This window comes from Cuculus canorus, chromosome 1 (assembly GCF_017976375.1).
Source record: "Cuculus canorus isolate bCucCan1 chromosome 1, bCucCan1.pri, whole genome shotgun sequence".
Taxonomy (NCBI): domain Eukaryota; kingdom Metazoa; phylum Chordata; class Aves; order Cuculiformes; family Cuculidae; genus Cuculus; species Cuculus canorus.
Genome location: NC_071401.1, coordinates 15,139,313 through 15,166,796, shown reverse-complemented (window position 1 = coordinate 15,166,796; position 27,484 = coordinate 15,139,313). Strand labels below are relative to the sequence as shown.

At 45.8% G+C, this 27,484-nt stretch overlaps 1 protein-coding gene across 1 annotated transcript; it reads right to left on the bottom strand.

The window, feature by feature from the left end:
* Positions 1 to 3: 3 nt before the first annotated feature.
* On the bottom strand, positions 4 to 27,043 carry RNF169 (ring finger protein 169). Its single transcript, XM_054068432.1, has 6 exons — positions 26,731 to 27,043; positions 15,717 to 15,793; positions 9,533 to 9,679; positions 8,688 to 8,800; positions 7,875 to 7,974; positions 4 to 5,817 (listed from the first exon to the last, which is right to left on the bottom strand). Exons 1-6 carry the CDS (start codon positions 27,020 to 27,022, stop codon positions 4,606 to 4,608), a joined length of 1,941 nt encoding a protein of 646 aa, XP_053924407.1. The 5' UTR covers positions 27,023 to 27,043; the 3' UTR covers positions 4 to 4,605.
* Positions 27,044 to 27,484: the final 441 nt, after the last annotated feature.

Sequence of the window (27,484 nt, the reverse complement as noted above, 5' to 3'; positions counted from 1 at the left end):
TGACTGCTAGGTCTTTTACCACCCCAAGTGGCGAGTTGAGAACACGAAAGCACAACGATTTAAAGCATTATCGGAAAAGTGTAGCAACAGCTAGATTTGTTTTCAACAGTTTGACAGTAAACACCAAGGAAACCAGCATAACCCCCCCCCCATCTAATCAGCTGAAGGTTTTTCTGTTGCATAGTGAAGAGCTAATTCTAGAACTGATGCTTTGCAGTGTTTTACAGACATGGGGAAGAGAAAGGTTTGTGTCAGATGCGTGAAACATGTGGGGATTATCCCAGCTTCCGCGCTGTAGGTCAGACCTGGACCTGATGTCCCAGTTCCACCCAGCTGCCATCCCTGGGGCACAAGACCATCGCGCTCAACAGTTGTTAGTTTTTGTCTCAGGTCCCCCAACAGGTAAGAATGGTTGGATTTTTGTCAAACACTTCTCCCCGCGCACGGGACAAGCTCTTGTGCACCTTTTGCCAGGCAACTGGGAGGTGGCACAGAGCTGTTGAAGGGTCCAGGTGGAGCCCTGGGGTCTGTCCTTGGAGCACTACTAAAGGCTTATTTTTAAAACCAGTGATAGTCTTTAAGGCTTCAATCTCCCCTTTTGCTTTCATTGAGAAAATACAAAGAAGTGCTTATTCAAGCGACACTTCTTGATTACTGTGCACTGCATGTACAATAGCATTTGAAGAAAAATACTGACAATATAGAACATTATACAATCATCTGGCATGATCCCTTCTTTTGGCACTTTTCCTTCATTTATCTGATCTCACTGACTCCAAATATGGACCTTTCTGTACAGCTTTTCCCAGGCAGAGAGCTCTGGAAGGTCAGAAAGCAATTTTCCGGAGGTGGTGGCATCTTTGGCAGACATGGTCCTTCTGTTTTCAAACCAACCCCAGCCCCTCCAGCGCCACCTGCAGTGCAATCTCTTGTCCCGTTTTTTTCTCACAAGAGAAGACAGCTTCACATTTTGGGAGGATGCTCACACGCTCATGATATCCCACCGCTGGCAAGCACTGCTGTTATCCATGAGAGAAGGTGGCTTCAGAAAGGAGGAGGGCTAGAAACGACTTTCATATAAGTGTAAATAAATACTTCGTTTCATCTTAGAGCCTCTGCAGATCTTGCGCTGCATTCACTGTTCAGCAAGAGGTATTTTACTTCTCAGCTGGCATTATTTGTGGCAAAGGTAGCATCATACCTGACCTTAAAGGGTGGAGGCTGGGAACTCTTGCTCTTTTAAGTGTAATTATATACAATTATTTTTTGTGCAAGCTTACACAAACTTACAGAGTGTTAAATAAAACATTCATCCTAGCTTCACATTGCCTCAAGTCTTGAACCCAACACCACTTCGGGTGGATTTCATCTGAGGGCAGTTGTGCGCCCACTAGCTCAGGAAGAAGGTGAGAAGGTCTAGGCGAGGTGGCTGGAAAACAACCCATGTTTTCCCCAGTCGTTAAGCAATTACATGGAGAAGTGAACGTAGAAATGCAGCCAGCAGCTTCATCAAACTAAAAACGTCTGGTCACACCTCACGAGAAAAGGTCGATCCCACCCTGATGCTCTCCTGAAAGCTGCTGTGGCCACAGCCCTTCCACAACATGTCCAAAGGTCTTCTTCAACATGGATGCAATGGGCTGTGTGACACTTAGGGAGCTAAGCAGTGATGCTGAGATAGGAGCTGTTTTGGGGGGAATCAGCTGCCCAGTGAAGGTTTGGGAAGCTGAGTGAGGGATCCCATCAAGCTTTTTTTTAGGTGGGGACAAGCTCTGCCTCAGGCACTGCCTCCCACTCTTCTGCCCAGCTAGGATTTAGAAAGAGGAAATTAACACATAAAAACCTAAATATTTATGTACTCTTTTAAAAAGGAGATATTTAAGACACTTGCCTGGTGTGTTGGACTGTGAAATCTATTTCAAGAGGGGAAAGAAAGGATACATTCAGCGTGTAAATCTATTTTTTTGTGGTGTACGCTTGCTCAGAGGGCGCTCGGCAGCCCAAGCCTGGATGAAACCCACACAAGTGCCACGAGAAAGAAGGAAACTGTTTAGGGAAGTTTGATCCAGGCTCAAGGGATTAAACTGTGGAGAAAGGATAGGGAGAAGAGGGCCTGTAAAAATAATCATAAGTCTAAATGTACTCAGAAGTGCATGCTTTAGCTCAACGTGTTGGGAGAAATGGTATTACTTATGAGTAAAAGCTGTGCGTTTCTCTCCTGAGCTTATTTCACTGTAAAGGGCAGATCCAGGCCATTGCTACTTCTCTCTGTGCCACTCTTCTAGGTCCAGTCAAGGCTCTAATTACTTAATTCCCTTCCAATTCACAGCTGGCTACAGGAACAGGATTTGGTTTGGGTCAAAAGTGCCTGCTTCTGTCAGCATATAAAAAGGCTGCGTTGTAGGAGAGGGCACGGAAAGCCATCCATGAGCCGCAGCCAGTAGGCAGAGCAGGTCAAGTCTAGCCGGCCCTAGGTATGACTTTAAACATCCAGTAGTTTGTGTGTTAAGGAGATACAGCGATAGATATATATATTAAGGAATCATTGCTATAAGATTTCTCAAAATGAAAGTGTCAATCTGTTGAAATATAGTATTTAAAATATATAATTTTTATCCATTAAAATATAAGATTTCTTTTTTTAAAAAAAAAAATCCAGTTCGATTAGGAAAAAAGCGCCAGGGTCCTTGCAGTTATGCAAGTTTGCTGGGAGAGAAAAAGAAAACCAGTTCCCATTATTTTTGAACATTTAAGATGGAGGGAGAAATTAAACCATTTTTTAGACAGAGGGAATCAGGCAGTGTTCTCTTAGATCAGGTCCATCTGTTTACATGCATTGGCCGTCCTCCCTTCACGCCACGGGTCATGACAAGTTGGCTCCAACACCGTGCTTCAGTTACATCCTGAAAATACCACTCACCATCTGGCACATGGGTCAGCAAGACTGTTATCGCTGCAGCCTCCGCCCTGGATGAAGGTCCCTGTGGGCACTGAAGGTCCCCAGTGAATACTCTGCAAGGCATCTTTCAAGTATCAGGCTGAGCTGACTTTTTTTGAGCCCGATTATGGCAAATAATCAACAAAATCATCACGCTGTTAATGGATAATGGGCAAGAGTGTTAGAAATGTGAAGAGCTCAGAGGGTGGGCTTCCACTGAAGGCCACATCTGAGCAGACAACACACACTCTACCAAGCCCAGGCTCCAAGATAGCTCTGGTCCAGGCTACCGTGCCCGACTTCATGCCTTTAAGTGGAAGAATTTAGTGCATCACTCACCTGAGATTTGTTAGTGGTTTGAACCTGAAGACAGCTAGCTTGGAGCAGGGGCAGGGTAGGCTTGCATCACCCTGAGAATCTGTCTCTGTGTGCCTGTGGGCTGGGAGAGCAGGGCTCCAGTTCCAATTCTACCACAAAGCCTTTGGGAGCCTGGGAGAGGATAGTGATGCATCAGATACCTCGGGCTGCCTCCTCGGGCTGCTCTTCGACAAGTAAGGACAGGTGTTAGGTATGCTGACAGACTGAGCAAGAACCTGCAGCGTACATGCTGGCAGGGAAGACATCCTTCCTGAAATCACCCAGTTAGTGCTTTCCTTTCCAGACTTCAACGTTAGTAGGAACAGTAGTAGAATGTTAGTAGGCTCTGAGCAACCTGATTCAGTTGAAGAGGTCCCTGCTCACCGCAGGGGAGTTGGATCAGATGATCTTTAAAGGTCCCTTCCAACCTCAACCCTTCTGTGATTCTATGATAACACGACACCCTCTTGCCTCTGAAGAGGCAGGGACTGGGAGAAAAGCTGCATTTGCTCCCAGGGTCACAGCTCCCAGAGCATGGCTCCCATACTTGACCTTTCCACTATGTTGTTAACACAAATGTACAAGTTCCTGTAAGGCTTTTCAGTAAAATCCTTATTTAACGACTTTCTTCACTGCATTTTGCTTTCTACTTAAGAAAAAGCAACCTATGATCTGTACTGCTGCTGCAGACAGGGAGATACATTCACTTATTAAGTATTATGGGTGGATCTATTTGGTACTTCCTAGCAGAAATATGGATCAGCCTCCCTCCTCAACAGCCCTCAAGTCAGGTAATTCAAACACACTGACATCAGTAACAGCACCACAGCCAGCTGTGGTGTAAGGAAGAAAATGGGGCAGGCAGAGAGAAGACAGTTTCTAGGACAGTAAAAGCCTACTTTCTTCTCCACAAGTGGAACTCTGATTTCTCTTGGCATATTCAAGCGGCAACGCAAGAAACAGATGAGGTCCTTATCCCATACCCCATGTGCTGCTCACACAGCCCTCCTAGCTGGGAAACCCAAATGTCACCAACTGCATGTAGAGGCATTGCAGTGTATTCACGGGGACGACGGACACTTCTTTCAAATCAATGGACCAGAAAGACTGGAGGATTTTTTTCTCATTCTCTCTTTTTTTTGTTAATCTGAAAGGACTCTGGCTTCTCTCTGAACTGGACCTACAAATGTCTTACCACCAAAATGAAAAAAACAATCCTTGTGGGTGGAAGTATGACAAAAAATAGTTTTCCCATAGGATAATCTGATAAACCTCATTGTCCTCTAGAAAGGCAACACTGTCCACCAGTGCTACTTAGCACCTAGAGTGCTCTTCGACCGCAGCAGATACCGATCGACTCTGACTTTCCGCCTATCCACTGTCCTATTCTCGCTGTCGAAAATCCGTTGTAGATGCAGGGCCAGCCTCCTGTCCTCCTCCTCTTGCTGGAGCTTCTGCTCCATCTCCCGTACCAAGCGCTCCTCCGGAGGCAAGCCCACCTCCCCGGCTGTGTGCCTAAGTCTTTTGACAGAGCCATTGTGCTCCAAGTGCTTTGTTTTGCAGCGTCTCTTCCGGCCCCGTCTCAGCGACGGGGGTTGTTCCCCGATGATGTTCTCAACGGAATTGCAGGTGCTGTTCTGTACATTGATCAATTCGCTGTTGTTCAGGTATTTCAACTGCTTTTTTCCTGATGTCTTGATGGGGACTCCTAGTGTGTTGTTGTCAGGCAGGGATGCACCAACACCCATCAGTCTTCTGTTCAGCATTTTCGGGCCAAGACTAAAACAGGATTTGTCCATGATCGTGTTCACTTTTAGGTCAGGGACTTCGGACACTCGTGTGTTTAGGGAGGTGACGTTTGATCTTGCACCTGGTTCAGCAGCACTGTCATCTGCTGTTAAGGCCTGCAAATCTCTGTTCCTCTCACTCCCTTTCCCTAGCTTAATTTCACTGATGGAAGGGAAGAAATCCAGTTCAGGGCGAGGGTCTCCTGTTGTGTCAGGTGGAAGGTGATCATCTTGCATTTGCGGCTGCTCTTTCGTGTAAGTGCTGGAGTTGGTGATGTCAGGAACTATGATGTCTTCTCCGGGCTCCAAAGCCAAGGACGTAAGGGTCGCTTTAGAGAGAGTCTTTTTGATCTGGCGCTCCTGAAATATCTGCTCCCATTTTTTCAGTATTCTAGGACTGGCCTCATAGGTGGTCGGCTTCTGCAGGCTCCGGTTCAGGTTTCTTGGGGTGGACTTTATAATGAGAGGGCTCAGCACTCTGCCATCAGGAAGCCTCTTTGGAGGAGTACATGGGGAGCAGACGATAGGCTTGAAATGGTTGAGCTCTTCCGAGATGCTGTCATTGCTCTCGGGACTGATAGATCTCTCTGGCTTGTGCAGGGTCGACAGGGATGAAACGGGATTGAGAACAAGGCGTTTCTCTGCTGTCAGGTCTGGGGCAGAGAGGCAGCGGTTGTTTTGGGTGCATGACAGAACTCCAGCCAGTGGCGCTGATGTGCTGGTAACAGGTGGTACCTGCAAGGCAAGGCACCAGAGCTCAAAAAGTTTGTCATTGAGAAGAATACAGAAAAACATGCTATAGGAGAACATGAGAATGTGAGGCTACCATGCTCAGCTCTTGCAGCAGACCAGCTGGAGACCTCTCTGGAACATCTGTGGTCATGGCACCTTTCATGGCCAATATGTAACATAAGCAGGGGACATTGGAGTCCAGCATGATCTAGGTCTCAAATCTATTTCAGTGTAAGAGCTGGGACAGGGCAAGTGACAACCATTCTGACGGCAAAAAGCTTAAAGCAAGACAAGAGAAGGAGAAACTGAAAAACGCTGCACTACCCTGGCTGAAGCCATGCTCTTCAAGGGAAATTATCTCCAAAGGGTTTCTTGCTCCCTATGAAGCTGTAGAAGAGAAAGAATAAACACTTGGCCCAGGTTTAACACACTGCACTGCAACATCATGAGAAAAAGTGTTTCTGTGCCTGAGACAGATTGGCAGAACAACCTTAAGAGGTCCCAGATCACACCATGGCCACCACACTGGCCACTGCCCAAGACAGCCTCTAGGAGAGCTTAAGAGTGGCATTTCTTGCCATTTTGTCATCTCCAAGATCATCCCTCAATCCAGCCACAAATAAAGCAAAAATAAAAGCTGCACATACACAACTGCAAACGGTATTATTCTTCTCTAAGATGAAATTATTTCATCCAACAGCTGGTTGGAACAATGATAGCCTTTCCCTGCTTAGTCTGAAATAGAGTTGTTTCTACCAGTTTATTCTGAGGTCAAAATAAGTTTGTGGAGCACCCTTGCAGCGCAACTCTTAATTGGTCAGGTCCAAGCCATCTACTTAAAAAAAGAAATCCTGTGAGGGAAGGTCAGCTATAGACCCTTGCTTTGAGCTTAATGCTGCTCCTGTCACTTTAGATGGAACTGGACCATGGTCCATGCTTATAACCTCAGAGATGTGTAGCTAGGTGATCACTGAGGTCAACTTAGTGCACCCAGTGGGGATTTTACCATTTTCCAAGGAACAATCCCCAGCCAAACCGACCTTACAAAGGACTGCAGAGGCTTTTGTTCCCTATGGGATCTCTGGAACTGAACTGTCCCCTTCACCATCTGGGATGAAATTGAGCCCATGAAGGAGGGCTGTCAGCAGAAGGAGGTGGAACATCCTAGCAAGCGGTCCTGGTAGAGCAGCACTGGATCTGTTCCAGGCTGAGAACACACAGCTCTCATGATTTAAGGTGCTCCTGCTAGCCATCAGGATGCCACAGGCCAGAGAGGCAGAGCACGGCTTCAGAGACAGAGATCAGTACAAGAGTGACCATGTAAAATGTGCTTCTTCTGGCAGGGCCAGAGGGGTCAGTGATGCTTCCAAATATGGCGCAAGTAAAGGTGTTTGCAAAGGTCATCTCCAATGAGTAGAAGGTATCCAGTAATTACTGCTGGAAGAGCCTGAGAACCCTCTGGTTCGGATTTTCAGCAGTGCTTCATGATCACTGCTTATTTTGAAGCACTACAGTGCACTGAAAAGTCAGGCCTGCTGGACAAGGTAACAGATACAGTAAATTCATTTGGGCTGCTGGATGTGAGGGAGAGCAAGACCAGGCCATCTCTTCCCATAGCATGGAAATGCAAAAGAAAGTATCCTAACATGAGGAGAGCAATGAGTTTTGCTGTGTGTAAACAGCTTTGAAAAGAACGAGAGAGAAAGGAGAAAGAAGACAGGAATTTTATTCTAAACTTAAAAAGATTTTTCTTTAATTGTCTTGGGACCCAGCCTTGAAAACAAAATTAATTACAAAACAAAAGCATGATGAGTACCCTTCCAATTATCCCCCAATGCTAACAAACAACTCTGTACGCTGCCTACTTTTCTGCTTAGTAATTTCTAACCTAGCAGGTTTTTATTGTGAGCGGCAAGGAAGCAATTGGCCCCATGGCGATAACACAGCACTTAGCAGCACCACAAACACAGTAGTTTATATCTCCAGATTACTGGCATTGTGTAACCTCAGATAAGAACATTTATACATAGAAACCCTATGTTTCCAGATGCAGTCAGTACCTTTGTTTTGTTGGCTGGGGCTGATCTCTGCCTGCTCTTTGATCTCTCCTGAATGGTGTCGTTGCAGCTTCGACTCCTTTCCACCTTGGCGGTTAGGTTCCTAAAAAGCAGATGGGTGAAAAGAGATTATTCATGATGACCTTAGGAACAACCAGCCCAACAGCCCCAGCAGCAACTACCTGTATGGAAGGCGTCAGCCTTTGCAGCACTTGGCTGTATGAGATGCCTCCATCACCTTCAGGGTAAAGGGACCCAGGAATCTTAGCTCCGCCGCAGAGCCCTGGTCTGTGTTCAAGGGCTCCACACTAAACACACTGACACCTACGACTTCTAAGTAATTGAGGTCAGAGCTAATGGTGATGCTATAGAAACATCTGTGCTTCTCATGTGAAAACACACTCAGTTAGTCATCTGCTTCCACTGTGTCATGAATAGCTTTCACTGATAAGCTCTTTGGGTCTGATGCTGTCTCTTAATATATGTGCTGGAGAAGGATGCAGCACTCTTGAGTTCATCACACAGAATTTTGTACTTCAATGATTTCTGTCACTTAAATCTTCAGGCAATGATTTTTCTGCTTCACAGGATGAACACTACCTCTGTGAACTCACAGGATTTTATAACAGGTAGGAGGTAATCAGACAGATGCTGTATTCTAACAACTCTAAAATTCCGGAGAAAAAGTACTACTTATTTTGGACTGGAGCAAATATTTCAATTAAATTCAAAGCATCTCAAGTATGTTTCAAGCAACAGTCAGATGTACATCTCTAATCAACATTCATCAGCTTGAATCAAGTCTCAGCATCTTACCCTGAAAGGAAAGCAAAGGAGTAGGCACTGGTCTTAGAAACAAAAGCTGACCGATGTGTTGGCTTGCCCTGGAATGGTTCTTCATTCTCTGAATCCGAGAGACGTTCAGGAAACTGAAGTCAACCAAGGAAGAGTTAGCTGACATACACAACAAAAAGAATCACTTGGAAAATAAAGTTTTTTCTTTCAAAGTTAATAAAGCTTCCAAAAGCCCCTGTTCCGATTACACTTAGAGGACATAAACTGAGAATGTAACCTGCCAGACTGCCAACCTGCAGACACACACGCTCATCCGGCTCTCTTCACTGGAGCTGCAACAGCTCAGAGGCTGGCCCCAAAAGCATAAATAATGCAAAAATAAGCGCACAACCCCCATGTACAGCTGTTAGTCACTGAAGAAAGTTGATTTATTGATCAAGGCAATATGAGTAAAACCTACAAGAAAAGTATTATGAAACTCAAAGTAGAACAGTAGGCCTCTATGCGGTTTGGAAGTGCTGCACCTTCAGTCACAAGTAAAGAGGGTAAGGGGGGTGAGCGCAGAAACCCTAGAAGAACACCTGTAGTCATAACAAACCTTAGAAGACAGTTCTCACGAACATGGATCTTACAATATGTTAGCCTGTGGCCTTCAAGGGCTATACAGGAGTTAATGAAATAACTTTGGAAAGCTCCCTCTGTCAAAGGCTGGAAGCTCCCAGTTTCAACAAGCAGGAAGAGGAGACAGTCAGCTAGTCAAGGTCTTAAAAAACTAGTTCTTGTTCCAGGACTGAGTCTTAGCAGAATTTCACCTACCAGTCAGTGTCTATGAAGTGGGTAGGAAAGAGAAGCACAAGCTTACTTACACAATCTTGGTTCACTTTAAGAACTAAAGATTCATCTTTTTTCTGCTGTTCTTCCATTTTTCTTTTTCCCACTTCCATGTCATCTAGAACGAACTTGTGAATCAGATCCTCAGAAGCTTTTTCTTCTTGTAGTTTTTCATCTTTCAGCTGGAAATAATATCAAAAGAGATTTAAACACTAAAAATGTTTCAAATCCTACAACTGGTTGCCAACAAGTCATTTTCCAAGAGTCTAGCCACATCATTTAATTTTGTGTCTTCATTTCTCTAAAGCCACTGTCTCCCCCACTAGCACTAATGTGAAGACTGGTTTGTTTCTACAACGCTTTCACATGCACTCTATACAAATACCATGAATATTTTCTTCTTGGCAAAACAGCAAAGGCACTGTTAGGTCCAGGGTTTGACAAAGACTTCTCTGCCACACCATCTTCTAAAATAGAGAGACAGAAGCTTTTGTCTACTTGTAGAGAATCATACTACAAATAAAAGTGAGCAAAACAGCACTTTCATGCAAGCTGACATTTCAGTTTTAGTCTTCAAAGGGACTTCAACATAGTACACACAATTTGGCAGACATATAGACAGCATCACCTAAGCTAAAACTGGTTATATACAGCAACTACATACACAGTAACATGCTATATGAAATCCTGTTGTTTCACTGACATGTTGGGATGGAGGAAATCCAGAGAGATTACCTAACCCTTCAGTGGCCAACTGGAAGCCCAAAGCTTGAATTCAGTTTATTAGCTGAAGTACACATGAATGCCAGGGCCTAGAACACAAGGTACACGGATCCACAGGATCCTGCCTGCTGCACATTGAACAGCTGCTGTGTGTACCAAGCTGGGCAAACTTGCTTTAATTTCCCGGCTTCCTAAGCTGCCCTCTATAGTTAACCTGTTATTGAAATCTCCTTGCTTTTTAAATACATTCCTGCAATTTAAGAAGTGTGATCTGAAAAAGGAACCAAGCACGTTTAGCCTTTTTGGTACCACCTTCTATGAGGAATAGATGCTTTCTTGTTATTTTCAACCACCCCAGCAATTCAAAAAGGCTATGATGCAACATTATGTGCATGTGCTGCATTACTGCATTTCACAAGCCTGAAGGCTGCACAGAAATCCTACTGAACTGCCAGAGCAGCCCCGAGGCGTGTCTTGCCGTGTTTCACATCTTTTTTTCTGCTTTCTTCCCATGCCTCTCTCATTCCCTGCCAATTCCTATATACTGCTTTATCTTCCCAGAAGATCCCCTATCCATTCTTGAGCTTGTGGAAGACCAGTAATAAGAAAAGTGGATTTCAGATAAGTGCAAATACTTTCCTTCCTTTCCTCTGAAAAGTATGATCCATCACTCAGTGAGGCCTCTTAACCGACCAAGGTCAGTCTTTAGTGTCCACAAGCTCCTCCTGGCTGGGCTTTCCCTACAGAGGCTTCTTTCTTCCTGAACCAAAATATTATCCCCAGCATGATCCATAATGCTGATGGGCTGCTTGTCCATCTGCACTATTTTGCTCCTCCTCACCTAAGGAATCAAACTCCTATTTTCTGCCAGCACTTCTTTTCTGCAGACTTGCTATTCAAAACCAACAAACCCCCTTTTTCCTCCTTTCCACCACCTTTTCCTGATGAACAGGCTCTGCAGGACATACTTCAGATAACACCATCTGACCGTCCCTGCCCAGGATAACATCACCCATCCTCCTTCTCACTCATCACCCAGCCATTCACCCAGCTTGTCTCTCACCTCTTCCTCAACTTCAGATTTACACATAGGCCATTAATTGGCCACATACATATGTACACCCACCTGGTCCTTCCTCCTTCCTCCACCCAGCCTCTGTCCCCAAGTTATCCTTGTCTGGGACAACAATCCTGACCTCTGACTGACAGATCTTCACCACGCTAATGAACCACAGTTATGGCTAAGCATTAGGAATGCAAATACTTCTGCTTATTCCTCACATTTGAGTGCAGGCATTTCAGATGGTTAAGAAGCTGCCCTGTTATGTTCCCTCCTCTCTTCTCAAACTGCTGCCTTTTTCCTCCTTGCCTTCCAGGAGAGCAGTGCACATAAAGGCAGTGGGCAATGTTGCAACAACTCCTCCTTCTTCCAAAAATATTTAGTATTCCACTTCCATGCTGAAGGGCAACGGGGAGGGAAAAGCACAGACATGCAGATGACAAAGAAAACTGAGTTCATAATACATTACACAGAAATCACATCATGATTTTCAGACTAGAATGACTCAAACTCTACTGCATCTGAGCCCTCAGAGACAAGGAATAGAGAGGTAGATGGAGAGAAGGTAAAAAACAAGAAAAAAAGCCACTGTTTGGCTGATGGAGGGTGTTCAGCAAATGCTGTGAAAGTCTGGTTTGACATCTCTTTTAGAGTTGTTTTAAAATGTATCTTTAACTTACCGATCTATTAATAATTTCAAGCAATAACTACAACACTGTGTCTGACTAATATAGACTATGGCCACATGATGCAGACATGATGAATAGTCTACTGTATGTTTCATGAGCAATAATTTTGCATCTAAGAAGCCTTTTTAAAGTTTCTGAAGAACAAGCTCACATAAGATTCAACATAAAGATAACCTCTTTCAGACAGCTGAAATACTACTCAACACTGGTGTCCCTTCTGTATTTCTCACGTAGAAGAAAGCTATATGGAAATCTTCCCCTTTTTGTCTAACTTATAATATTACACTCAATTCCCAAATCTAAAGCCACAAACATATGTAACAATAAAGAGAAGTGCTTAAGAATTTTAGACCAACCTGTAGCACAATTAATGAGAGGTGCAAGCACAAACTCTGCTGACAGTGAAAAAAGCAACAACAGGATCCTAATCCTAATTAACGGGATACAAAAAAGAATTTAGGTTTACAATTCAGCCTGCAAACAAAAGAAAAATCTAATGATAAAATCTGTACCAATTAAAAAATTAATTATAAGTAGCCTAATGTAAATTATCTCCCAGAGAATTTACTTACAAACACGGTAACACTGTGCTAGGACAGAGGACTGGAAACTGCAACTAGCTGGTGTGAAACATCTGCCCTGGGAGAAATAGAGAAATACCTTATGTTGTCTGAGTAGCACCTTTGAAATACTGGATGCAGGACCGGCAGCTGCTATTAACAGTATGGCTATCAGAAAAAAGAACATAATTCTTTAAACTAACATTCACTTCCAAAAGTTTGGTAAACTCACGTTTGACATCTTCTCTCCACTCCACAAACTGTATGGGTTTGCTTGCTCACTCCCTGAGCTTGCTCTGTCTACCCTTGCTGCTGGAAAGCTGCATGTCAGCACATGCCTCAGGTAGGAGTTTCCCTCCTGACTGCATGTGATTACAAGCAATAGACTGCTTGTGATAGAAAGATAGTTTAACAGGATGAGTGAGGATTTTTGTATACAGAAATGATAACTTCCTATGGAAAATATGAAATACAAGAGCACTGGGCGCGCAGTATAGAAGAGGAAAAAAAAAATCTCACTACGCTGCACAGACGACAAACATCTCATCTCATTCTGAAAGCCAGTTGAGAAAATTACACTACAAGATTATCCACTTCAAACAAAAAATCGTCAGCACATAATTACAGTAACTACTTGGTTTTCAACAGCAAAAGGCTGGGAAGCAAGTTAAGAGCTAGGATTTTTAAAACAACTCACATCTGATAGATGTAAAAAAGCTTTTGAACACTCCTCTCCTTTCCTCAGGAGGAAAGCCTGCATGGGTTATCCCCATTTCACTGGCAGGGAAGTTGAGATTAAACCACTTGCCTCAAGACACAGAGGGAAGCCCAGTTATATGCAAGCTTTGATTCCCAAGCCTATGTTCTCATCTCCTCCAGCCTAGTTCAGAAGTTCAGAGACACCAAGAAACTCTCACTAGTTGGCAACAGACAATATTGCCTGGACTAAGGAAAAGGCGTGAGTGCGTCACCACTTGCCATTTTGCCAGAAAAGTGAGATTGGCCTTTTCTCTTATATAATGATTCAGAAACTCTTCCCTCACTCCCTGCTTTTTCAGATGGGGTTATTATAAAGCGAGTTTAAGTCAGCACAGGAAAGAAACCTTTCTCCCGTTTGCCAGCGAGCAAAAAGGGGAAGGTAGCACATTGAATAGGAACAAGACAGAAACATGCCCAAAATGCCAGAAACATGTTAAAGTACTTCCTTTTGACTGGTGAGGAAGTGAGAAAGGTTGGCACTAGACAGCATGTAGTATCTCTGCTGAAGTCAAGAGGTCGATGCAGTTTGATTATGCTTCAAAAGTGCTTACCTGAACTTTATATATAAAATTCAAAGTTGTTAACAAAGTGATCAGGATTAACAAGCAATGACAAAGTACCCACTTCGTCCCACGTGGATGCAACGCTCCTATAGAAGTTTTATGGATCATGGGAGAAAAGATGGTTTAATCCTTCCCAAAGATCCAGATAAGCATCAGTCCAGAGGTGTTTGGAAGAACTGCAGAGCTGAGATCCTGTCCCCATGAACTCAGGCAGTTCCTGCTCCTTTGGACACCTGGGACGTTTTGTGCTTACAGCTGGATTGAAGACACCAAGAACAAGTCTGGCAGCATCAATGATGATTTAGCTCTAATATCATGGAAAGTCTCCTACTCACCAATTCAGAGAGATTTATCAAATCCTGGCAAGATTTACAATTAATAGCTACATGAAAAGCTTTATTTCTTCTTTAAGCCAAAGACACCCTGAATTTACTCATCTTAAAGGTTACAGTGAAAAGTATTAAATTGCCAAATACAGTGATGCACGTTTAGGTTAATTAATAAACCAGATTCTTACATGAATAAGATTTCTGTGCACTTAAATCTTACACTGATGCCTAAACCAACTATTTCTCTGCAAAGTGTCTCGCCACAAGCCACAAGACTTTTATGCACCAAGCATGCTTGTCTACTGAGCAAAAGTCACCTGGACCAGAGAATAGTTTGCATTTTTTAAGAACACTTAATGAAAGGTCATAGTCAGCCAGTTATCCTAACAATCTGTAGTGACACTGCCCAATGGAGTCCCTGCTAATTCCACAGAGAAGCACGAGAGAAGACTCTTCCCACATTTTTTTTAACTGTCTCCTCACATATATCTATTTCCCAGACTAGTTATTTACCTTAAGTACCACCTAAGCAGGATTTCCCTACTCAGTGGACAAGGCTACTTTTCTAACTAAACATCAGCTTCTCAGCCCTTTCTACAGTTCTGGAGGTCTTCAGGAAAAAAGACAAAGAAAATTCTTCCTGATGAAAAAAAACCCTGTTCCTTTTCCCCAGCAGGTAAACTAATCAGCAAGAGGTTGGACCCTTTCAAATTAAAAACAGCACCACAGAGATCAAGGCCCCAAGATAGCGATGAAAACTGTTGACAAAGGCACCAACAGCAGGGCAGAGTCCATGTTGTTTTGTCAGGACAGTGTGCACATCCAAGCAAAGGAAGGGATGACAGAAGCAGGAGCTACAAGTGGCAGCATGCATGTTTTAGCAAGTTACAGGTGTCTCTCAGGAGAGGTGCTGCAACTACCAGCTCGGCTGCAGCAGTCACTGCTTTCACTGTAATGTTTCTCACTTAAAAAGCAGCCAATTTCCATAAATGAATAGCCACTGGAGATATTTTAATGATTTTGGTTAAGAGAAATATCCCTTTTTAAATGTAGAAAATATTTCCCAGACTTAAATGTCAAAACAGCTGAAAAGCTTTTCTTTCCTTCTTGATTTTTTTGCCTTTACATTTTTTTCCCTCTAAAAACAGACAGAAATTTCTTGTTTGGAATAGATTATCTCTGAGAATGATGTTACTGCAGTAGAAAGGAGATGCCTTTTGCTACAAAAGGCTTTATGGAATGACATCCACAAACACTGATACTCTAATAAACCCTGTAGAACTCAACAGTTGCACGAGGTCCACCAAGGAAGGTATATTTCCATGTCCTGGAAGGCAGCCTAAGACAGCAAAATCTGGCTTCTATGTGCTTAATCACTGCCAACATCTTCCTGAACTGGATGAACAGCATAAAGGGAATAAATGACCTTTGTTACAAAGCAGGAATAAAAAGCCCTTCAAGTCTCCTTACAGGTATTCCTGCAGGAAATCCATGCTATTCTGGAAGAAAAAAACACAATTACACAGAATACCATACCTTCCTTAGCTGGCTTTCATATTCTTCTCGGAGTTCCCCTGGTTTGCTTAACTTAATGGGTGCTCTGAATATAAAGTCTGGAAAGAGAAGGAAAAAAAGGGAATACTTTTTAGTGTATGATGGCTGGGGTTGTCCATTATTTCCCCAAAAGGGTAAGCTCTCCACAGACTGCGCAAGAGGTTCTGCAGCATTTTTTCAAGCACATATCTGACACTGCTATCAAAGCTCTGTTTAACATACAGAAACATTCTGAGGAAGACGGTCAAGTAATACCATTTTGTACTTCTATAGTTTCTTTTGAGACTTTCAAGAGTTCTTGACAAGCAGTTAAGCAATCAGGGGAGTATTAGGAGGATTTAAACGCAGAGGTTAAGTAACAGCCCTGAGATGTCACAGGGGGTCTCAACGCTAGAAATAAAAGCAGGCTTTAAGCATCTGCTCCAGCCAGACACCCAAGAACAGGGTGGCAGCAGCAGTATAACATTCTGAATTCACACTTGTACCCTTCTGCCATTTAAATGAATACACCAAAAGCGCTCTCTATTTTCTATGTAAGTGGTAGCTCTACTCCTCCACATCCCTTCACCTTCACCAATGGTTTGTAATGCTCTCCCGCTGGTCCAGAGTAAGCACAGCTTTTATTCTGCTTACAATGCGCTCCCTGAGGCCAATATTTTGAAGTCAGACAGGCCGGCTGCTCTGTCTGGTAGGAACTGTCCATCCTGGTCCTGCTCCCGCTTCCTCCCTTCCCCTTCAGGAATTCAGAGACCAAAAGCATATTGGCATGGGGTTATAGTTTAACCTATATCCCCAGAGTTTGCTACTGCACAACTGATTCCCTTCTTTATGCCAGCCTCAAAGCTCCCTCCTGCTTCTCTGTAGCGCAAGTCTGGGCAAGTTGCATTACAGTCTGAGGAGCCTGGATGGAAAAGGGAACAATCGGAACAAAACAACAACCCCTGAACGACTGTCCTAGCATGGCCCCTATCAGTGCTCCAGGCAGGGTGCAGCACAGCTCATCATCCTATTGTGCTAAGCTTGGGACGAAACTGGTATGAGCAAGAAAGAAACACTGATGGTATTTCCTTTCCCCAGCTTACCAAAATTAAGGGATATAAACCTGCAGCTCCACTGCATGCTTTATTTAAGAAGTATTTTTATTCTTCAAACACATTGGCCCGAAATGAAACGCTCATGGTTGGGTAAGTAAAACGGGCATCTGCTGGTTCATGGTTGCATTGCCTGCTCGCTGGGACAGATCACAGCCCTGGTGCCAAAACATGCCATTTAGAGACTGACTGAATCCTGTTTTCACTTGTCCTGCCTTCCACTAGTTTGCTCTTAAAGTTCTTAGAGGAAAGACATAACTTCAGTCCCTCCCCTTTGCTGAGTGATTGCAAACTCCAGAGCTTCCTGCTTGAGGAGGCGAAGCAGTTCAGTTCTGCCAATGCCAGAACTGAACAAATCCTAAAGTATTCCTTTAATAATTACCCTAAAAGGGGGGAAAAAAGATCTCTTATAATCAAACATCAAGCGTACAGATTATAAGGCTTTTTTTTTTTTTTTTTGGGGGGGGGTTTGCGGAAAATACGTGCTATTCCCTTTTACCCACATGCCTGCACAAATGAGGCTTGTTTATAAAGGAGAATACACAAAATGTCCCAACATGGGTGATAAAAATCCCAAGTTTTGGTGATGCTGGGGAGGCCAGGCTGCATTCCTTGCTCCTGCTTCTGTGCCTGCAACTGGCTGTTCTGGAAACCTTCCATCAACTTCTCAAAATGTTTTTTCAATTGTGTCCTTGAGCAGTTCCAGTTCTTTGTGAATTTTATCAAGCTGAACTTCCACAGAGACAGTCCTAAGAGCGGCAGCAGTCTGTAAGAGGCCCACAGCAACCTTCAATTACTTCTGAATGTTTAAGGCTTGTCTCAGACCTTATCTTCATAGCTAAAGAGCTGTATATTTTCCCTGCAGGATAACAAAAGCGTATAAGCTAACTTGAGGAAAACACGCAGCAGTAAAGACAAGCCACATCAACTGTTTCATTGCTTACATGGGTTCAGCAAGCTAGAATAGATTTTAAGTAATGGAACCACACCTATCTAGTGGTGTAACATCAGGTGGGGGCAATTTTATGTATAATATCTTTATGCAACAACTTGTACATTTTATAGATGGGTCAAAAGAGATGAGATCCCAAATTTCTAACTCTCTGTGCAAGAGATGAAAATAGATATGTATGCACATCTGTACATCTATGTTTACACACCCCATTATAGTCTCTCGGTTAGAGTGATGTTGCACGGTGGCTGCCCACAGCCAAGGACGCTTCTACCAGCACAGAACTGTTGCAAATCAAACCAGACAGGTCCTTGCAGTGGGATGCAGCTGGTGAGGAAGGCAAGAGCATCACAGCAACATTCGTGTTCCTCCAACACACTTCCCTGTTCTAACTCTGGATGTTCAGGTCTGGCACAAGGCTGCTCAGCTGTTTTGTCGTGTGCTACAGCCTAGGAGAGCAACAACAGGGGTAAGATGATGGAAGAAAAGGCCTTTTACTTGATTTTGCAGCAAAACTATTGCTTGCTCTTCCTCTTGACTGATCCGTGGGTCAACAAAAACAATTTCTGAATGAAGCTGACTTTGAATGGCTGTTGGAAAAGCTGGCACTGGGATGACCCTTCTGAGCACAGTGATAGCACTGAAACAGTCACAGTGGCAGGACCAAACCCGGCATCCTGCTCTTTTAGGCTGGCAGACAAGAGTTTCTGTCTATTGTGCTCAATCTTGGAAAAAAACCCAATTGATTTCTGCACTATTTGAGAGGACAAAAGATATTCTAATTATTTAAGACTGGTTCTTCAAGAGGCATTTGACTTGTATCCTCAATCCCCTTGAATGACTCCATACTTCCAATGTGAGCACACAGAAGTGTGCATTACAAACTGTCATTGTTAATCTATACTCCTGGCCAGCAGATTTTATGTTTACTGGCAAAAGAGTCAGAGACATCCATCTGGCAAATTCAGCATCATGGGTTGAATAAAAATAAGTTGAACTTGATTCAGAAACCCTTTAGTTCTCTGTCTGTTGTTCTCTGTCTGTGGTTTGGAAATAGTTTTCCAACAAGAGCAGTTCCTCTAGATCTTTTAAATAATGTTAACTACATTACACAAAGATATGCCATGGCATACTCATATTTACACATACTTCGCATCAGCAGATTGGATGCATATTGGAAACAAGAAATAAAAACTTGGAACATTAGACCACAAATCTGCAACTATTTCATAAGAATCAGGAAGGCTGGAGCTTGTAGGATGCAACCCGTCCAAAAGTTTTGTTTTTTCACACTAGAGCAGCCCCCTAACACAACAGGCTCCAGACCAGTTCTCATGCACAGTAAAAATGGGACAAAAATAGATTTAATCTATTTCTGAGCCTGAAGTTCCAGCTGAAGCTGAAGCTGGCTCTAAAAAAATGTTACATGTGATAGACAGCTATTAAGACACTGTCATTTCTCCTCCACTTGCTTCACCCTAAATAGGCTAGTACCAAAAATTTCAATAATCTTCCCAAGAAAAGTCTTTCCAACAGATCTTTATAGAATCCTAGAATGGTTTGGGTTGGATGGGATCTTCAAAGATCATCTAGTCCAACTCCTTGGAAGAATGTGTCATCTTCCACTAGATCAGGTTGCTCAAAGCCTCATCCAATCTGACCTTGAATAATTCTCATGATGGAGCATCCACAACTTCTCCGGACAACCTGTATCAGTGTCTCACCACCCTTATCTTAAAAAATGCCCTCCTTATGTCCAACCTATATGTACCTTTCTTCAGTTTAGAACCATTGCACCTAGTCTTGTCACTACAGGACCTGGTAAAAAGTCTCCATCTTTCTCAGAAGCCCCCTTTAAGTGTTGAAAGGCCACAAAAAGGTCCCCTTGGAGCCTTCTCTTCTCCAGGCTAAACAACCCCAACTATCTCAGCAAGTCTTCATAGCAGAGGCGTTCCACTCCTCTGCTCATTTTTCTGGCTTATTCTGGACTTGCACCCACAGGTCCATGTCTTTCCTGTGCTGAGGGCTTCAAAACTGGATGCAGTAGTCCAGATGGGGTCTCATCAGAACAGAGAGAATTAACTGTTTTTTCTTGGTTTATGCTCCAAACAGAGTGACCTGGTTCCCCTAACAGTGATGCTGGAGCACAGAAAGCATTGCTTTCCCTTGCACCTCTCATTCTGTTTCAGCATTTCAAAAGCTTTCAAAAGGAACAATAGCTCTTAACCTCATCAAGACAGGTTAAGAAATTTTGCTAGATACAGTTTAGTGTGAACACCCTTTGGGCTCACAGGGACCATTTCTGCCCAGGTGCAGCACTGGACAAACACAAAAGCTCGCATTCTCTCCTGGAGCTGCCAGACACACACGCAAACCTGCAAATCTGCCAGGCTGGGTACAGCAGGGCTGTTCCTGAGATGCAGCTGAAATTCCAGCAGACACAGACTCATTCCATGAGGCTTCCTTGCATTCCACTTCCTAGCTCACTCTTTAGTATTATCATATTATCATAGTATCAGGGTTGGAAAGGACCTTGAAGATCATCTAGTTCAACCCCCCTGCCACGGGCAGGGACATTATCTGGGTATACCCCTGCTGTGAAGGATAATCCCATCCCCAAATAAAAGTATCTAAAAATATTTTGTCTTTTTCATTTGGAAGGACATTTAAAAAAACATCCCTAGAAGCTCAGTGAGTGCAGGAATAACCACTACACAGATGGATGCAGAATTACCTGAAAAATTGTTTTCCAAGAGTTTAATGACCAACTGTCATGTCAGGACAGCCTCTCACATTGGCCACTGGGGCCAGCTCTAGGCCTGGTCCTAATCACCCTCTTCATTACTGGCTTGAATGGTAGATTAAAAATAATTTAAGTATCGTGGATGACTGAAGAATGGACAGTGGGGTAGGAGATGGAGGTGCAAGCATTGACAGTCTCCTGGCACCGCTGTTACCATCCCTGAAGAGGGAGCCCTACCTTACTTTTTTTCCTTTAAATTTAAACTGTCCCATCAAAAAGCCAGACAACACCAAATGCCTACCAATGGGAAGGAAGAAAGAGGTGGTGTCAACTTGACTCAGTTTGATGTGGGAAGAAAGCACCGTTTTTCAGGCAGCAGGGAAAGGCTTTATTTGCACTGCTGTTTCTGAACGCTTAGCACTGTGGTCTTGAGATAAAAAAAGATGGGCAACAGGCTACAAGACAACAGAAATAATAGGAAATTAAGGAATCACCAGGAAATGCTCAAGAACCAGACTGGTCTAGTCCAGTGGGGAGAAGGAAACCACAGCCAAAAAAAGACTCAGGAAGGAGGGGGAAGTCATGTTAGAAGTCTGGCAAACCTACCCCACCGCTCTTATAAAAGCATCAGTTATTAATTGTTCTGCATAGCTACCGGGCAGAAGAGAAACAAAATTAATCAGCTGCATTTATAACAAAGGAGATTTTCATCAGATATTAGGCAAAATTTTCCAAGTTTTCAGAGTTCCTGTGGGATCCTCTTCAGCCATCTGTGTATGAATGGATAACTTGGGTGTCTATGCGTTAGGTGCACTTGACCCTACTCGGTGAAGCGGAGCAATTTTCCCCCATCCCCCCAAAAACACCTAGTGGTCTACTATACAAGAAGTCATCTATTCTCTCCCTCTCAGACCACTTTCACGCTAAGAATTCAAAGCTCTTGACCAGCTTAAACAAGACCTTTCCTTGTAAAAACTGAATTTCTGTTTCTCTGCTCATGGGAGAACATTTTGTCCTTCAGCAGTTTTCCAAGCTCCATGAAGTAATCTATAGCCTGGGATGTTAATGTCAGGATTGATAGGCAAAAATCTATCCATACAGGTGAGTATCTGATACTGACACTGGGCCCTTATAACATACAGCCACAATTTCATCTACTTGTCTTTGTTCACAAGATCCTCTTAATTTGTCTTGAGGCAGGATTTATGGGGGTCATTCTTCTTTGCTGGAGAAAATGCTTATTTTCATATAAATCAGGCTGAGCATTCACTGCAAACATGGTACATACATCTTTTGTTCTTCTTGGCTAGCTGAATCCTCAAACACATAACCTGTAGTCTCCAAGCCTCCCATCTGCTGCACCTATCTGCCCTTCCAAGACTTTCACCAGGCAACTGTTTTTAATATAAGAAATCTTACTTACAGCCAGTACTGCAACTTCAGCTCAAAAGCTGTTTTTACACCAGCACCTAGAGTGCCTTCCAGGTGCTATATGGTACTTAGAGATGCCACAGAGCAGAGCAGACAGAGAGGACATGGGACCTGATGGCCCATCTACACTTCTCAAGGGCAGCAGACGCCCAGAAGCAGACAAGCAAACCTGCCCTGTGCCAAGACACAACACAGGCAGTGAGAATGTATTGTCTCTGCTTCTTTCCATTCTGCTTTGTTTGGTAAGTATCACACAAGGACTTTGTGTTCATCCATACTTGTATCTCACTTAATGCAGAATCCCCAATCTCAGCCAAGGTCTGAGAGCTCTTTAAGTCCACTATTGTGAATAAATCCCAAAGTGAATGACAAAAAATCAAGACTAGAGGCTTCTACAAGTAAATCAGTTGCAAAAGGAAAATGTGGGTCTGCTGCTGGGTGGGGCAGGGGACCCATTACTAAGGGACATGGAAAAGGGTGAGATGTTCAGAGTCTCCTTTCCTCAGTCTTTATGGCTAGAGGGGGTCCAGAGGAGGCCACAGAAATGGTCAGAGAGCTGGAACAACCCTCTTGTGGAGAACGGCTAAGAGAGTTGAGGCTGTTCGGCCTGGAGAAGGCTCTGTAGAGACCTTATTGCAGCCTTTCAATACTTAAAGAGGTCTAACAAGAAAGATGGAGAGTGATTTTTAACAGTTTTAAATGAAGAGAGGGTAGGTTTAGATTGGATGTAAGAAAGAAATGTTTTATGATGAGACTGGTGAGACACTGGCACAGGTTGCCCAGAGAATTTCTGAATGCCCCATCATTGGAAGCATTCAAGGTGAGGCTGGATGAGGCTTTCACTGACGCAACCTAGTGGAAGATGTCCCTGCCCATGGCAAGGGAGCTGGACTAGATGATCTCTGAAGGTGCCTTCCACCACAAACCATTCTGTGATTCCAAGACCAGCCTCAGGAGTCTCAAGCTCCTGAGACCAGGAAGAAAGTCTGGATAAAGGAAGTCCCATCCTTGTTGGAGGGAGGATCCAATTAGGGAACGTTTAAACAAACTGGACATGCACAAGCCCATGGGACCTAAAGGGTTGCACCCATGAGTGCTGAGGAAGCTGGACGTCACTGTGAGGCCACTCTTGATTATCTTTAAATGGTCATGGTGACTGGGAGAGGTTCTTGAGCCCTGGAAGAAAGCAAATGTCATTCCTCCTTTCAGAAAGGTCAAGGAGGAGGAGCAACAGGGCCAGCCCCACCTTGATCCCTGGGAAGGTGATGGAGCAACTATTCCTGGAAACCACTTCTAGACAAGGAGGTGTTTGGCAGGTAGCCAGCTTGGATTTATGGAAAGGACAGCATGCTTAACCAAGATAGTAGTCTTCCGCAATGAGATGACTGTCTCAGTGTATGACTGGAGAGCAGGAGATGTTGTTGATCTTGATCAGTGAAGGACCATGAAGACCATTAAGTGACTGGAGCATCTGACATAGAAGAGGAAGCTGAGACAGCTGGGATTGTTCAGCCTGGAAAAGAGAAGGCTTGAGGGGAATCTTACCAATGTGTTAAGCACCTGGTGGAAAACAACAGAGAAGACAGAACCCGGCTCTGTCTCTTCTAGAGAAGACGGTGGTGCCCAGTGATAGGACAAGAGGAAATGGGCTTTAATTGAAATACAAAAGTTCCATTTAACATAGGAAACCAGTTTTTTTTACTCTCAGGGTGGTCAAGCACTGATACAGGTTGCCCAAAGAAGCTGCAGAGTCTCCAACCTTGGAGACAGTCATAACCCAACTGGACACATTCCTGGCCGGCCTGCTCTCGGTGACCCTGCTTTGAGCTGGGATTGGGTCTCCAGAGGTCCCTGCCAACCTCAGTCATGCTGCGATTCTTCAATAAACCTCACTAATGTCAAGATAAACCACATCTACTGCGCTCTCTCTGCCTGCAGTAGGTTACCATTTGTAACAGATCAACTACCATTGATTTTTACACTACTGGCCCAGCTTACAACCTAAGTGGCTAATTGTCCTCACAGCTTTTAGCCCAACACAGCCATCCAAGGACAAGCTTGAACCTAGGCAATAGGAATGCCATTCAAGATTACAGTTCACTTTAGTTCACCTCCTCAGATGTTAACGGCTCTGCAGCTTTAAGTACAATTTTACAGTGGCAAGGTCTACAGTATGTAACGCCATCAGCGTATGCTCAGCGTACTCAGCCATCAGAGTAGGTGTTAGTCTTGCTCAATTCAGAGTGCCCACGGCAAAGCCAGACTCAAACTACAGCTGACACCTAGGTGCAGTTGTTCCTCTGCGCTTCGGGGGCAGACCCCATGTTTCATCAGGGCTAAGACCCTCCATGATTCTCTCCAAGATATTTCCAGAGCTTTAGGAAGTTCAGGCAGGCAGAAAATGACAACCAATGTGATGACCATGCGCTCTGTTGTAAACACACACATCTCAGACAATTCAAGACAAGCAGAGAACTAAAATTAATTCAAAAAAACAAACCTGCCAAGGGACTACATAAACATTCCTGCAGCATGGCTGGACATCAACATTCAGACAGGCTGGATCAGGCTGAGTATATTAAAGCATGACTGACACAACTACTTTGGAGCAGACACTGACTTTGGGGAGTTCCTGTTGTCCCTCCTCCTTGGCCAAGCCGGAGGAGGAACTGCTTCCAGCCGTTTGGCTTGGCTCCCTCTGGACAGCCCATCTGTTCATTGATTCAGCAAATCCTTCTGCGTGAAGACTTCCCAGTTCGCTTCCAGCAAAGGTTAGCAGGGTCACTTCAAACCATGAATTTAAGCTGTTTACATTTATCCTGCCAATTTTTCCCATAGCAAATTAGAGGGTGCTGACACAAACATGAACCGGGGAGACCAGTAACAAGCTTGAAAAGGAACAGTTAGGGCACAGCTGGATGGCTAAAAGAACGTTTATCCATAGCTTAAAGCCTCATCTGCTTTACAGGGCTCCCACTAGTGCTGCTACGTCAGGGAAGCACTCGTGCAGATGCAGTGCAGGCAGCTGATCTCTGCCAGCACCGCCGCATCGCCTCTCCAACCAACATGCGTCGTGGTGCCAGCAGAAGCTCCTGGTGCACCAGGAATTTTGACAGCAGCAAGGTGGGCATCTGCCACAGCGTCTCGGCTCCCACCAGGAAAGAGCTATGCCACCGGCTCAAATGAGGATTTATTTTAAAGGAAACGGAGCAAACCATTTTCTAGGCATTAAGGAAGGCTGCTGGCTTTCGAGACGGGGAGGAAATGCATGACAAAAAGCCATGAACTCAGAAATGATGGACTTCTTTTAAGTCAACCAGGGACTGGGACTTCCCATGGAGCACAAGCTTTCCTTTCTTGATGCAGCAGAAACCAACCTGACTGTTACCAGCCCATCTGATGGGCAGCACTGTTGTAACCATTTGGGGTAATGCTGTTATCAAAATGATTGGCCGTCTGCCATTTTGGGGTTCAAGCTGGTGCTCAAAGAAGAGGTCAGACCTGCCCCAACGCAGGGTGTTTTGTTAAAACCCATGGATGAGTGTGGGGCTGAGATTTGGTCATGATCCTGCTGACAGCCTGCTCCTGCCCAGCCTTCACACCTCCCCAGCCCACCACTGTGCCAACGCCCTATGGAGAGACGCACCGTCCTGCTGCCCTCTTTTCCCATGACTGATGCTGCTGGCAAAGGCAACCCAACGGCTGAGCCTGGTGTGCATTTGGAGCAGATGATGAGGTGGGGAAACGTCCCCCCAGTGAGGGGGGCTACCTTGCCAAGGCCCATCTCCGACCACTGCAACAGAGGGTGAGCTCAGCCTTGCCACCCCCAAACCCCCACGCCTGGCCCTGCTGGACAGGGCTGAGCCCCTGAAAACTCAGCACATGCTCCTGGTGGGCCACCTGGCCCCGACCCTGAGACTGAGACCCCAACCCCCTTGGGGCTGAGCCCCCGCCCCTCACACGGGTCTGAGTCCCTGCCCCACTCAGGGCTGAGCTTCCACCATCTGGAACTGAGACGCCAGCCCCCTCGGGGCTGAGCCCCCGCCCCGTGGGACCGACACCCCGACGCTCCTGGGGCCAAGTCGGGGCTGAGCCCCCGCCCCCACCACCCAGGGCTGAGTCCCTGTGACCTGGGACTGAAACCCCGACCCTCCCCGGGCCGAGACGAGGCTGAGCCCCCGCCTCCTGGGACTGAGACCCCGCCCCCCCTCAGGGCTGAGCTGGGGCTGAGTTCCTGCCCTCCTCGGGGCTGAGCCCATGTCCCATCTGGGCTGAGTCCCCCGCCTCCCTCGAGGCTGAGTCTCTGCCCCCTGGGACTGAGACCCCGACCCCCGTGGGGCTGAGTTCCCGCTCTCCTCAGGGCTGAGACCCTGGCCCTCCTCAAGGCTGAGTTGGGGCTGAGCCCCCGCACTCCACAGGGCTGAGTCACTGCCCCACTCAGGGCTAAGCTCCCACCACCTGGAACTGAGACCCCAGCCCCCCTCGGGGCTGAGCCTCTGACCACTGGAACTGAGACCCAGTCCCTCTTGGGGCTGGGTCCCTGCTCCCTGGGATTGAGACCCCAACCACCTCGGGGCTGAGCCCCCGCATCCCCCACTTGGGGCTGAGTCCCTTGACCCCCCTGGGGCTGAGACCCCCCCCGCCATGGGGCTCAGACCCCGCCCTCTAGTAGCGGAGGCTCCGCCCCCTCGGCTCCGGCCCCGCTCTGCCCCCCCTCTTCGCGCCACCGCCTGGGACCGGAGGGGGGGGGAGGAGGGTCAGACGCTGCCGCCGCCGCACCTTGTTCCGGCGGCCGCTGCTCTCCGCCTGCTCCGGCGGCCGTGGTGGCGGCGGGCTCGGCGCGGTGTCGTCGGGCCCAGGTGGAGAGGCGGGTGCGGCAGAGCGGGCAGCAGAGGCCCGGGCCCTGCAGGCAGCGCTGGAAGCAAGCGAGGCAGAGCGAGTGCCGGCAGGGCGGCGTCACCGCCTCCGCCAGCGCCTGCCGGCACACCGAGCACTCCGCCTCCTCCGCCCCGGGCCGGCCCCGCCGCCGCCCCTGCACCGCGGCTCGCCCGCCGGGCCCCGCCGCCGCCATCTTCCACTCTTGGAGGGACGGGGCGCGCGCCGCCCGCATAATTCTTGGCGGACACGCCCCTTGCTTAATATTAATGAGCGCGCGAGGGCGCCCCTTGTTGAATATTCATTAGCGGGGGGCTTGTTGAATTCATGAGCTGCGGCTCTATAGAGAGAACAATCACAGCGTCGTAGGCTCGTAGAATCACAGACTCATAAAATCACAGACTCACAGAATCATAGAATGGTTTGGAGCAGAAGAGACCTCAAAGCCCATCTAGTTCCACGCCAGGGTCCAAGGCAGCAACATCTCCCACTGGATCCGCTTTCTCCAAGCCCCATCCAACCTGGCCTGGACCACCTCCAGGGAAAGGGCATCCACAGCCTCCCTGGGCATCCTGTGCTAGTGTCTCACCGCCCTCAGCGTGAAGAATTTCCCTCCTTATCCAGCCTAAATCTTCCCCCCTCCAAATTAAAGCCATTC

Excerpts from the sequence above, each read along its gene's own strand:
- RNF169 (XM_054068432.1), bottom strand. The coding sequence starts at position 27,022 with ATGGCGGCGGCGGGGCCCGGCGGGCGAGCCGCGGTGCAGGGGCGGCGG. Across the intron at positions 8,801-9,532 it reads TTAAAGTGAACCAAGATTGT|TTTCCTGAACGTCTCTCGGA; the intron begins GTAAGTAAGCTT and ends GGTTGACTTCAG. Across the intron at positions 7,975-8,687 it reads TCCTTTGCTTTCCTTTCAGG|GAACCTAACCGCCAAGGTGG; the intron begins GTAAGATGCTGA and ends TCTGCTTTTTAG.